At 38.0% G+C, this 13497-nt stretch overlaps 1 protein-coding gene and 1 long non-coding RNA gene across 3 annotated transcripts; one reads left to right on the top strand and one right to left on the bottom strand.

Moving 5' to 3' along the window:
* Nucleotides 1-1288: 1288 nt before the first annotated feature.
* On the top strand, nucleotides 1289-7689 carry LOC120155126. The gene is made up of 3 exons (XR_005518944.1): nucleotides 1289-1342; nucleotides 1435-1651; nucleotides 7679-7689. It is a non-coding gene; the product is annotated as an uncharacterized LOC120155126 (long non-coding RNA).
* A 2923-nt stretch (nucleotides 7690-10612) lies between these two features.
* On the bottom strand, nucleotides 10613-13497 carry LOC120155125 (PLASMODESMATA CALLOSE-BINDING PROTEIN 2-like). 2 transcript variants are annotated; one of them, XM_039166695.1, is made up of 4 exons: nucleotides 13318-13497; nucleotides 12950-13189; nucleotides 12581-12616; nucleotides 10613-11157 (listed from the first exon to the last, which is right to left on the bottom strand). In XM_039166695.1, exons 1-4 carry the CDS (start codon nucleotides 13370-13372, stop codon nucleotides 10859-10861), a joined length of 630 nt encoding a protein of 209 aa, XP_039022626.1. In that variant the 5' UTR covers nucleotides 13373-13497; the 3' UTR covers nucleotides 10613-10858. The 2 variants fall into 2 exon arrangements, with proteins under 2 accessions (XP_039022626.1, XP_039022625.1); XM_039166694.1 differs by having other exon boundaries at nucleotides 12950-13192.

Genomic DNA, 13497 nt, shown 5'->3' on the forward strand with positions numbered 1-13497 from the left:
ATCAAATTTGAATAAAATAATTTTTTTTACTTGTGCTTTTAGGGGGGAAAACTTCTTTTATTGCCTTTTCCCCTCATCTTAGTAGACCAGTGCATTGGTAAAGCCAACTTCTTGTAATTTTGGTTTTGCTGAAAATAGTTTGTTGGTAGTTGTACGCTCAAACACACACGCATGCTTGTATTTCCAGACCGGAAAGTTTTCAAAGTTGATGCGTTTCGTTCTATTTTCTATTTCATTAATTTAAAGCTTTGTGCGGTTGTGCCATGTCCTCTTAAGCTATTTTTAAAAGAACCCTGATGATAAATCTTAGTATTAACATGTTTTCGCTAGTTATAATTCGTTTCTTTTAATCATCTTGTCAAGTTTTTAAGTAGGACACAACAGAAACTATCTTGGTCAACGATAATGATATTGATAAGCAAGTACTAAATGTGAGATTGTTCTCAATTACCTGCTATTACTGTTCATGATTGCAGAGCAATCTGAAACATACAGTGAAGAATCTGATGTTAGTGGTTCTGATGGAGACGACATGTCTTGGATCTCAAGGTTTTGTAATTTGCGAGGCAATGAGTTTTTCCGTGAAGTTGATGATGAATACATTTAAGATGACTTCAATCTTTGTGGGTTGAGCAGTCAAGTTCCGTACTATGAATATGCACTTGATTTAATTCTGGACGTTGAAACTTCTCATGGTAAGCATTTCATTGACTTGGATTGCAGCATATGAATGTTGTTTGTCGATTCATTATTCACACATGGTCTGTTCTATTATTTTCCAAATTGTAAACCAGTCATTACTAGAATTTTTTTCCTCCTCGATCCATGAATACATAAATCTTCTTTTTGCTTTGGCATGAGTATTTTGGTTTGGCCTGGAAAGAATTTCAGATGGTAACTAAAAGTTTTCTGGGAAATAAGATATAAGACAGCGGTGTTAACTTTGGTAGTTTTATTAATTATGACCTATATAATATGACTGTTGACTGACTTATAACTCACAGAATGTTAATATTAATATATGGTATCATAACTGGTTATGTTACTTCTTTACCCAGGGATTGTGACTTTTTTGGTAGTACGTAGAATTTTAACTGTAGTCTTATCTTTCTGGTCATTCACACAGAAACCAATACTTGCTCGAAACAGTGCTTGTTTTATTGAAAAGTTTTCTCTTTTGAATTTTACCGTCAGCGCACATTATTTTTGCCATTGAGTAGATGACTTTTGGGTTTTATAGGTGACCGAAGAAGACAATGAATTGTTTGTATCGGCAGCTGAGATGTTATATGGTCTTATGTATGTCCGTTACATACTAAATGGCAAGGGAATATCTGCTATGGTAAACTTCTTGTCGTTTCTCCGGTTCTTTCTTTTACTTCATTATGTTGGCTTTTGTCATATTTTAAGCTGTGTTTGCAACTTGAATTTCAGTTGGAGAAATACAAAAGCTATGACTTTGGGAGATGCCCAAGAGTTTACTGCTGTGAACAACCATGTCTACCAGTTGGTCAGTCAGATATCCCCCGTTCAAGTACTGGGAAAATCTACTGTCCCAAATGTGAAGATATATATTATCCTCGATCCAAGTATCAAGAAAGCATCTTTTCTATTTTCGCTAGAATTTTGCTTGTTATTTCTTTTTCCAGTAGTTCAAATGGTAATGGGAGGAGGAGCCCAAGTTTTACAACTCTCATCATCCAAAGAGATGCCTAATACATTGAAGACTTCAGTCACTTGAAAATTGCTCAAATTTTCCATGGCTTGTGTTTTTTGGTATGAATAATGCTCTGGAATGCGACATAATTTTCCTGATTTCTTTTTGATGTTACGTGGAGGAGGCTTGAAAGGCATCAGAGAAAGGTAATGATGTGGGCAAGGTAGATGAGAGAGTGAGTGAACACAGCAGCAGCTTATAGAGCAGGCAATGCATCAAGAATAATACAAGTCCAAAAGCAAATGCATCATAATAACGGTGACATCATTCCCATGGAGTGATATTTGAAAATGCATTAGATAGAAGAAAGATACGACTTTCATTTCAAATGGTTGTGTTTTATACCGTCATGTCATCTACTTGCAGTCATGGTTCTTTTCATCAAGAGACTGTAATGAAATCGTGCATACATGCATGCTGGGAAGAAAATCCCTCCTAGCATGGAAAGAGAATGGTTATGGTAATGGTGAAGGCACCTTATTTTCTAATAAATTTTAGCTTTCCTCTCGTGTAACAGTTTTGTAAAGAATGAGTTAGATGTAATATGTAAGTGGCTCCATCTATTCCAGTCAATGTTGGATTTGGACTTGAGTGCTTTTCTTATAAAATTGCTCTAGATACTGGATTGCGTCTTTCTCCCCGTAGATTTGCTTTCTGCTCTCGTGTTTCATTTAATACGAAATGGTGCATTTAGAAGAAGATCCTCAGCATCATTTTAATCGGCAAAATGGTATGTTAGAAGATCAGCTGCATTAAGATTTCTTCAACTGATTCCAGAGTTGATGATATCCCACAAGGAAAATCCAATTTAACAGAGCATGCAGGAGATTTGTGACAAAAACAACCGATGCAAATCCACCATATATCTATCTATGGGTTCCCACTAAAATAAATAAATAAAACAATCAAGCAGGGTATGGACAAAATTACCTGCTGTTGAAAGATATTTTTTTTGTTTTCCCTGGGAGATAATAGAGATTAGTCTAGAATAACCCTTATGGCAAATGATGAGTGTGACAATATGTCCAAACGAGCATCTACTCGAGTTAGATCACCATATAGTTTATGAGTGTTGAAAATTAAAAAGCCACCGGCTGCTTTTAATTAGTCAAAAAGGGGCTGCTTTGATTTCAAAGTTAGGCAGCTCATTTCTTTGAATTTTAGGTATGGGATAATTATTTTGAGTCATTGAACTTTAGGGTATTTTCACAGATTAGTCCCTAAGTTTCAACTATAAATACCCTAGCTCATTTAGCTTCAAAATCATCCCAAAATCTTACAGTTCTCTCTCAAGTGTGTTTTGTAAACACTTGTAATTTTTCTATTCAGTAAAAGATCTGCAGCAGTCCGGAGACGTAAGCACAATTGGCTGAACTCCGTTATCAATTTTTCGGGTATTATTTTTCCGTTTTTATTTCGTATTCTCACTAATCTGGCTATAGGGAAATTACTCGTACTCGGTTTATTTCCTAACAACTAGTATCAGAGCTTTTGGTTGTGAATTTTGCCAATTTTTCTGCGAGGTTACTATTCACGTGAATAGTGAATTTCGTGAATAGTGAAATTTTGTCGGTGATACGAATTTGTCGACTGAGGTGTTCAAATACACGGCGGTTCGCAGAAATTGTCAAAAACGATTCAAAGAAGCCAGATTCGAGTGGGAGCGATGGCTGCAGACGAAGGGAATGTGAAAATTGAAAAGTTCGATGGTGCGGACTTTGGCTTTTGGAAGATGCAGATCGAAGATTTTCTGTACCAGAAAAATCTATATCAACCCCTCTCAAGAAAGCAACCAGAGGGCATGAAGGATGAAGATTGGGCTCTTCTCGACAAACAAGCCCTCGGAGTTATCCGACTGACGTTATCCCGCAATGTTGCTTTCAACATAGCAAAGGAAAAGACCACGGCGGGTCTTATGGCGGCTCTCTCCAGTATGTATGAGAAGCCATCGACCTCAAACAAAGTTCATTTGATGAGGCGATTATTCAATTTGCGGATGACGGAAGGGGCATCGGTGGCACAACACCTAAATGAACTCAACACAATCACAACCCAGTTGAGTTCAGTGGAAATTGAGTTCGATGATGAAGTTCGAGCTTTAATTCTCTTATCATCTCTACCAGACAGTTGGAATGCTACTATTACAGCAGTCAGCAGCTCGTCGGGAAACATCAAATTGAAATTCAACGATGTTCGGGATCTGGTATTGAGTGAAGAAATTCGACGGAGAGAATCGGGTGAAGCATCAACCTCCTCAGCCTTGCACACGGAGTCTAGAGGAAGAACTTCAGAAAGATATTCAAATCGTGGCAGATCAAAATCCAGACGGGAAAAATCCAGAATGGGAAAGAAAGATTTTACCTGTTATAATTGTGGCAAGAAAGGTCACTTTAAAAGAGATTGTCGAGCACTGAAGAAAGATACCGGTGCACAGGAATCTGCCAACGTGACAGAGGAGACAGGTGATGCCATGATTCTAAGCGTCAACAGTCCGATTGAATCATTGATCTTGGATTCAGGGGCATCTTTCCACTCCACCCCATGCCAAGAAATCATGGAGAACTATGTCAGTGGTGATTTTGGGAAGGTTCATCTTGCTGATGATGAAACCTTGAAGATCGTCGGAAAAGGAGATATCCGACTAAAGCTGCCAAACCAGACCACCTAGAAGCTGACAGGAGTGAGACATATTCCTGGCCTCAAAAGAAATCTGATTTCTGTTGGACAGCTTGATGGAGAAGGATATAGTACAACCTTTTCAGGCTGTGAATGGAAGATTACCAAAGGAGCACTTGTCATTGCTCGTGGTAAGAAGACTGGTACTCTCTATGTAACCTCAAACTTAGAGAATATCATTACAGTAGCAGATGCTGATGGAAAATCAAACCTATGGCACCAAAGGCTTGGCCATATGAGCGAGAAAGGAATGAAGATACTTCTGTCAAAAGGGAAGCTGCTGGATCTAAAGAATGTAGATGTCGGACTATGCGAGGATTGCATCTTTGGCAAACAAAATAAAGTCAGTTTTACAAAGATTGGCAAGACTCCCAAGGCAGAAAGGTTAGAATTGATTCATACTGATGTATGGGGACCATCCCCAGTTTCATCTCTTGCAGGCTCACTATATTATGTCACCTTCATCGATGACTCAACAAGGAAGGTATGGGTTTATTTTCTAAAGAAGAAATCAGAAGTCTTCGATACCTTCAGAAAATGGAAGGTCATGGTGGAAAATGAGACTGGTTTGAAAGTCAAGCGGTTGAGGTCTGACAATGGAGGAGAGTACAGAGACAATAGATTCAGAGATTTCTGCGCAAACAATGGGATCAAGATGGAGACAACAGTTCCCATAACACCGCAACAGAATGGCGTAGCAGAGTGCATGAATAGAACTCTGAATGAACGTGCCAGAAGCATGAGAATACATGCCGGATTGCCCAAATTTCTATGGGCTGAAGCTATCAACACTGCAGCTTACCTGATCAACCATGGGCCCTCAGTTCCTTTGGATGGTGGAATACCAGAGGAAGCTTGGAGCAAGAAAGAAATAAACCTTTCACACTTAAGAGTGTTTGGTTGTATTTCTTATGTACACATAAACTCTGCTGAAAGAAGTAAACTTGATGCCAAGTCCAACAAATGTGTCTTTGTTGGTTACGGTGGTGATGAGTTCGGTTACCGGTTTTGGGACTACGAAAATCAGAAGATCATCAGAAGCAGAGACGTCATTTTCAATGAGAATGTGATGTACAAAGACAAGTCAACCGCAGAATCAAGTAATACCGAGGCTGAAACAAAGGAATTTGCTGAGTTCGAGGAGATTTCTGGAAATGATGTTCAGATCAGTCCAGAAGCAGTTCAAGAAGAACCAGGCACACCAGAACTGAGACGCTCCTCCAGAATTCCTAAACCAACCCAACGGTATTCGCCTTCTTTGCACTACTTGTTGCTGACTGACAATGGTGAACCAGAGTGCTATGATGAAGCAATGCAAGTGGAGGATTCAGTCAAGTGGGAGTCTTCCATGAAAGATGAGATGGATTCGCTTATGTCAAATCAGACATGAGAATTAACTGAGTTACCACCAGGCAAGAAAGCGCTCCACAACAAGTGGATTTACAGGATCAAAGAAGAGCATGATGGGAGCAAACGCTACAAAGCAAGATTGGTAGTCAAAGGTTTTCAGCAAAAAAAAGGTATTGACTACAATGAAATTTTCTCTCAAGTCGTAAAACTGTCTACAATCAGACTGGTGTTGAAAATTGTAGCTGCAGAGAATTTACATCTTGAGCAGTTAGATGTAAAGACAGCTTTCCTTCATGGTGATTTGGAGGAAGAAATCTATATGAGGCAGCCAGAAGACTTCATAGAGGTAGGAAAGAAAAACCTGGTATGCAGGTTGAAGAAGAGCTTGTATGGTTTAAAACAAGCTCCTAGACAGTGGTACAAGAAGTTCGATAGTTTCATGGGTAGCAGTGGTTTTACCAGATGCCAAGCAGATCATTGTTGCTACATCAAGAGGTTCGACAATAGCTTCATTATTTTATTGTTGTATGTTGATGACATGCTCGTTGCAGGCTCAAACATGCAAGAGATCATAAACTTGAAGCAAAAATTGTCGAAGCAGTTTGCTATGAAGGATCTGGGCACTGCAAAGTAGATTCTTGGGATGAGGATCAAGAGAGACACAAAGTCAGGGACTTTGATGTTATCACAGGCTGAGTACATCAATAAAGTACTCTCCAGGTTCAACATGCAAGATGCTAAACCAGTAAGTACACCTTTAGGTGTTCATTTTAGACTCTCCAAAGAACAGTCACCAAAGACGGAGGAAGAACGTGCGCACATGGTGAAGGTGACGTATGCCTCAACAATTGGAAGTCTAATGTATGCCATGGTTTGTACCAGACCAGATATTGCTCAAGCAGTGGGAGCTGTTAGCAGATACATGAATAATCCGGGCAAGGTACACTGGGAAGCAGTCAAATGGATCCTCAGATATCTACGGGGTACCACAAACAAAGCACTTTGTTTCAAAGGTGGAGATACGATATTGACAGGCTATGTAGATGATGACTTAGCCGGAAATGTCGACATCAGAAAAAGCACTACAGGGTATGTCTATACTCTAGGAGGAACCGCAGTGAGTTGGGTTTCTCAACTACAGAAGATAGTTGCTCTCTCCACAACTGAAGCAGAATATGTCGATGTTACGGAAGCCAGCAAGGAGATGGTTTGGCTCCAAAGTTTCTTGGAAGAGTTAGGCAAGAAACAAGAAAACAATGTCTTATATTGCGACAGTCAAAGTGCTATCCATCTAGCAAAGAATCCGTCTTTTCATTCCAGAACGAAGCACATACAATTGCGATATCATTTTATCCGGTATCTTCTGGAAGATGGGATTTTGAAACTTGAAAAGATTAGTGGAGCTCAAAATCCGGCAGACATGTTGACAAAGACGGTGACTACGGACAAACTGAAGTTGTGTTCAGCTTTAATTGGCATGTTAGAATAACAAGACCAGAAATGCTGCTGCATCGATCGAGGTGTGAAGACAGATTAAAATCAGTCTTCAAGTGGGAGATTATTGAAAATTAAAAAGCCACCGGCTGCTTTTAATTAGTCAAAAAGGGGGCTGCTTTGATTTCAAAGTTAGGCAGCCCATTTCTTTGAATTTTAGGCATGGGATAATTATTTTGAGTCATTGAACTTTAGGGTATTTTCACAAGATTAGTCCCTAAGTTTCAACTATAAATACCCTAGCTCATTTAGCTTCAAAATCATCCCAAAATCTTCCAGTTCTCTCTCAAGTGTGTTTTGTAAACACTTATAATTTTTCTCTTCAGTAAAAGATCTGCAGCAGTCCGGAGACGTAAGCACAATTGGCTGAACTCCGTTATCAATTTTTCGGGTATTATTTTTCCGCTTTTATTTCGTATTCTCACTAATCTGGCTATAGAGAAATTACTCGTACTCGGTTTATTTCCTAACAATGAGACTGCCCATGCCGAAAAGTATAACAAGCTGAACCAAATAAATCCGCATCCAAAGGGCTTCTCTTGTTTTTGCTTGTAGGTATGATATCCTCCCTCTGTGATTCAGCATTTGTGGAGTCTTCCCCAAACCAATCCGCACATGTGGCCTCCTAAAATGTGATTAAGAAGCAAGAAAACTATTAACTTTGAAAAAGATGTATAAGTACTTTTCAAGCTCCCATTCATCTTAAATATAATAGCTAAACTTAAATGTTCATAGTTTCTTGCACTTTGTCTTCTTTCATTTCAGAAAAAATGATCCAGGAACATATAACAGTTGAAGAGAGAAGAGGAACTCCTATTGCTTTTGTGTTGTGCAATCTGTCCAGTGCTTCAATTTATTAGCATGAAAATAGTCATCCATACAATGAGATCTTGCTCAATTAGTGCTCATAGACTGTGAAGTTAACTGCATCAGTATATTAATCTGTATGGATATTTCGGGATAAATACCAGTAAAATCAAAATTAACAGCATGCTAACCCCAAACCGAAGCTTATTTAGTGTTCATTACTACCACTCCAAATCAAATGCAACAATCTGATCCTGGACACGTATTCATTTCAACCATTAGCCATTCAGCTGGGGATATGGTTTCTGTTCTCATAGTCAACAGGGAAGATATTGAGCACAATCGAGCGCAGCATGCTGCCATAGAAATAAGCATGGTGCCAGCCAGCCGCTGTCAATTTATGCAAAGGTATCAAATTTACATATGAATAATAACTATTAAAATAATAAGCATGTCGAACAAATTCCTTTTCTCATTTCCATTCAACAGCTAATGTCGGGGAATGGGGACACCAGAGCTTCCATACCTCTGTTCTTTATGTCTCCTTTCTCCCGGTGCTTTCAGTTCCACGAATTTTGTTCCAAGTGCAGCAAAAGGCTCTGCGAAATCTCCCTTCCTGAAGTAACCATCCAAAACCACAGTAAAAGCCACTCTATTGATTGGAAAACCCTTATGCTTCATCTTGTACAAGATCTCTCTGGCTTCCGGCAACCTCCCCTTCCTGGATAAACCCATGAGCAAAGAACTACATGTGGAAGATGATGGAGTCAGGCTGAATTTCATCATAAATTTAAAGACTCCGGCGGCATCCTCTTCTAAGCCCGCTCTGCTATATGCAGCAAGTTAAAAGCAACAATACTTGGGTTCATCCCTCTCTCCAGCATATTTTCTAAAAATTCCACGGCTTCATCCAGAAGGCATCCCCAACATAACCCAGCAACTGAAATATCACACAATGAATGATTTGGAAGCAAATCCAGAACCAATAATTCTCTCAGCAACTTATCTCCATCCTTCCCCTTTCCATCCATCCTTGAAATATTATTCTTAAATCTCAATCTTGAAATAAGTTCGTCAGTTTTCTATAGTCACCTTTACACTAGAGTAACATATACCATTATTTATGATGTTAGAGAAGCAATTATCTCCTGCTCTCCTAAATCCATTGTCGTTACTTCTCTAAAATTTTGAAACATCAAATTTCAATTGAATAAACAATTAAAGTTACTGAACTCATAATAATAGTTGAGAAATTACAAAGACGTTTTTAAGAACATTAGATTAAATAATTTAGTATAAAAAGACTTGGATTCCAACTCAAAAATCCATACCAACTGACATCTCTCGGCATCGAATCATCAAATAAACCATGACTAAACTTAACCAAAATTCATCCATTATGGTTGTTTTGCTCTCGTCAATGATCGCAGCTTCCATGGTGGTTGCAACTGGATTCAAGTTTACTCTCCCTACGGAGCCAGAACCAGGTTTCTTTAAAAGTATAGAACAGTGCGCCAAAAAGATTAGCTTAGAATGCCAGGAAAGTGTCATGAAAGCGATTTTAGAGGATCAAGATACTTCCAAACAATGCTGCGTTGAACTTATTCATGGAATAGGAAGAAATTGTCGCAAGGGCTTACTCTGGTTTTATTTTTCATTTCCTGAATCACGTGCTGGTGCTACTCGCATTTACAGGAGAGGTGCTCAAGTATGGGATACTTGTATCGTGAAAGCTTCATCAAAATATGATTATTTGCATAACATTGTACCCGGTTATTTTTTTAAATGAAAATAACTAAAATAAATTATTTAAGTTTAATGGTACTTTTAAGACGATATATATAATATAGAAAGGTACTCTTACAATAATTCTATATGACATCTTATTAAAATATAAAAATTTAATCCAAATATATTGGAATATTTTAAATTTTTTATTAATTTAATTTTTATTTTTGGTACTTTTTATATTTAATTTTTTGAATTTTTTTAGAAAAATTAAGTACGCTCTTGAACTTTAAAAAATCAATTTGGCCCACGAACTTGACAAAAAAAATACAAATTTAACCTAATTATCATATCATAAGCCACTGTGGACCGTCTCATAAGCATAATTGACTATCATGTCCTCTCTCTCAACTTCATTGTCGTAAACTTCTCTAAAATTTTGAAACATCAAATTTCAATTGAATGCACATAAATAGTTGGAGTTATTAAACCCGTAACAATTGTTAAGAACATACGAAGACGTTTCTAAAAACATTAAATTAAACAATTTAATAAAAAAAAACTTTGAATTCGAACTTAAAAGTTCATATCAATCGATATCTGTCGGTATCAAATAAACCCCAATAAACCATGACTAAACTCAACTACAATTTATTCACTATGGTTGCTGCTTTCATGGATGATTGTAGCTTCCATGTTAGTTACAACAGGATTCGTGATTACTGTCCCTCCGGAGCCAAAACCAGGTTTCTATCAAACTATAGAAAAATGCATCAAAAAGTTTAATTTAAAATGTTAGTACATCCAAATTACTAGTAAATTAAGTGAAGGATAATCTTGTGGCGCCAATTTCTGTTTTAGTTGATAATTTACTTCAGCCCTAGAGAACTAGATTTACATCAAAACACGAAAAGGAAAATAAATAGATAATGCACCCATCGGGCACCACAAAAACCATGCTCTCAATAGAAATAGAATCCCCGTTTTCATGTTCATCTAATGTGGGGAAGAAGACTAAAAAAATAAAAACCTTAGATAGCTTTAACATGTCCTTAGATAGAAGATATTGGTGGTCTATTGTTATTGTCAACCCTGTAATAGCATTAAGCCTGAAAACATGAGGGTTGTCAGGGAATAAATGGGTTGAAGCCGAAACCCTCCATGGCTGTAATCGGTGTTGGTCGTGCTGGTTGTTCCGGATGGGCCTAAGCCAGTGCCCACTCCTCCTAACACTCCGGTTGGTGTTGTTGAACCATATGGTGTTGTGCCCCCCTTCGGGATGTTGGTGCTCGGGTTCATGGTGGGCGTGGTGATTGATGGATTTGTACTCGTCCCCGGAGTTGTTGGTGTTGTGCCCGTGCCAGTGCCCGTGCCCGTGCCAGTGCCTGTGCCTGTGCCTGTGCCAGTGCCCGTGCCAGTGCCTGTGCCTGTGCCAGTGCCCGTGCCAGTGCCCGTGCCCGTGCTACTGATCCGAGAGAAAAGAGGGGGGGGGAACGAGTCACCATATATAATATATTACCAGAAAGCAATGAAAAATATAACAAGAGCTAGTTTCTCTTATATTTATTAATTAGGGTTAGAATATCCGATTCAATATGCCATGTCCAAAGCAATAGGACCCGAATGAAGTGAGAGCAGAAGGGCGTGTCCCAAAAATGGGGGAAAGCTGGGCACCCATATAACGTAATAGTATAAGAAAAGACAACATGAGCACCACCTTCAAGGCATCACAAATCTCCATAAAAGAGAGGAAAAACAAGGGCTCTAGTCTCAATGCAGAGGTTTGTCCATTTTCAAAGGGATCAATGAGATTGCCCCACCACCATGAAATCGGTGATTACACTTTTTTGGTTTTCTTTTCCGGTGTCAAAAATTACGTCAATAAACAAACACTAGATTAGGGTTTGAGGTGACCAAAAGTCATCATAAAATTCTCACCAGTATGTAAAAGCATCAAACATCAAGTAAAGCATAAAATATGATAACCCTTTACACTGTTCACTCTTTAACTTTAAGATAGAAAAACGACAGAAAAGAGCTCATTAAGATCAAAGGTGAAAAAGGAAATGGATGCAGAAATGGTAGGATTTTGAATTGCAAATAAATCTCAATGAAAACAGTTGAAGAATTTCTTTTCTTTTGGTTAATAAAGAAAAGCTAAAGCCAAAGCCTTTTACACTCCTCTCCAATGAAAGAAACTTTGGATGCCCATGCCCATTACACCCATATGGGTGAAAATAAAGATACTAGATTAAATCTCTCTCTCTCTCTATATATATATATATATATTAATATAATCACCGGTATCTAATTTATTAATTGATTAATTCAGATTAGATATTACAAAGATAATAATGACTCTCTAAACCCAATTTACTCCATTTGTAAATGTCATAATTCGAACTCTTAAACTTACTTAAAAAATCTAGTATCTCATATCAATAAATCAGCTGATCGTTGGTTAAATATGAATATATTTAATATCTAATGTTTTATGTTTGAAAAACTAGGTGGTCCAACTTCGATAAAACTTTAGACTAAATCTATGCAAGTGGACCTACAATATAAAAATAAATACACCATGGCCCATGATTACACTAATTCTACATCCAAAATGTAGCCACCTAAATAAGCTTCTTTTAGGAGGGAAGCTCAAAACACTAAAATAAGCTTCTTCTTCTAGGAGGGAAACCTCAAAACACTAAAATAAGCTTATTTATTTGGTAAACAGTGGCAAATGCCCCCATATTTATAGAACATGAACAGTTAAAAAGAATGGTAAAAAAGAAAATTTCACAGCGTACCTGCCACCGGCACTAGAGGGGTAAGAACAGCCATTAGAGCCTGAGAAGTGAGAATCACCAAATCAAAAATAAAAGAGCAAGTTTTGATATACTTAAAAGTTTGAACTGCCTTGGTAAGATAATTAGGGTAAACTCCATATTTAGTAACTAATCTATTTTGTAATTTTATTTGGGTCACTCAATTTGTTTTCAAAATCATACTAGATATTATGTTTTACTTCCGTTTTGATAACCGCGCATCATTCTTTTTTTTGACGATCGAGGACAAAAACGTAGAAAAAAAGTAAGTAGATGACTTAAACAAAATTGCAAGCATATTTAGGTGACTAAATATGTAGTTTACCCAAATAATTAATTAGAAATAAGAGATTACTAGGGTCGGTTGAAGTGATAGCAGCGGTGCCAGCAAATTCACAGCAGCCTTGAGCTTGGCCTTTTTTCTGGAAATAGCTGTTGACAGCATAATTGCAGTGTGCCTTAACCGTGCTGGGGTTGTAACAAGGTCCGTTCGAACGGATAGGGTTACAGTCAGCACCGTTTCCACAAGCATAGTCCAATGTCTTCTGCAAGCTTGCTTCACCTACACTGTCTTTGCAAACGCACCACACCGCTCCTGCTAAAAAAACACAAATTCAATCTCTTTTTGCTATAAAAAAGATCAAACATAGTCTGAAGAGAAAATCTAACATGAGTTCTCTAGGGAAAAGAAAGCAACTTGAACCTATAGTGTGAAGAGCTTACTTGAGTGGCGAGTCAAGGCGAGAATGAGCAGCGAAAGGAGTAAAGCAGTAGCCATGGTTGATGAGAACAAAAGGGTGGAAACAATGGAGCTTGAGGAATGTAACAATGGAGGTTTCTGGTTCAGACAGAGAAGTTTATGCCTACGGGAAAGTGCGTCTTGTGAGAGAACAGAGCAAAGGT

This window comes from Hibiscus syriacus, unplaced genomic scaffold, assembly GCF_006381635.1.
Source record: "Hibiscus syriacus cultivar Baekdansim isolate YM2019G1 unplaced genomic scaffold, ASM638163v2 tig00111164_pilon, whole genome shotgun sequence".
Taxonomy (NCBI): Eukaryota; Viridiplantae; Streptophyta; class Magnoliopsida; order Malvales; family Malvaceae; genus Hibiscus; species Hibiscus syriacus.

Bases quoted from the DNA above. Each gene is read 5' to 3' on its own strand.
- LOC120155125 (XM_039166694.1), bottom strand. From the start codon at position 13,372: ATGGCTACTGCTTTACTCCTTTCGCTGCTCATTCTCGCCTTGACTCGC. The intron at 13,193-13,317 runs GTAAGCTCTTCA...GTGTTTTTTTAG, and splicing joins CGCCTTGACTCGCCACTCAA to CAGGAGCGGTGTGGTGCGTT. The intron at 12,617-12,949 runs GTAATCTCTTAT...CTCACTTCTCAG, and splicing joins TATCACTTCAACCGACCCTA to GCTCTAATGGCTGTTCTTAC.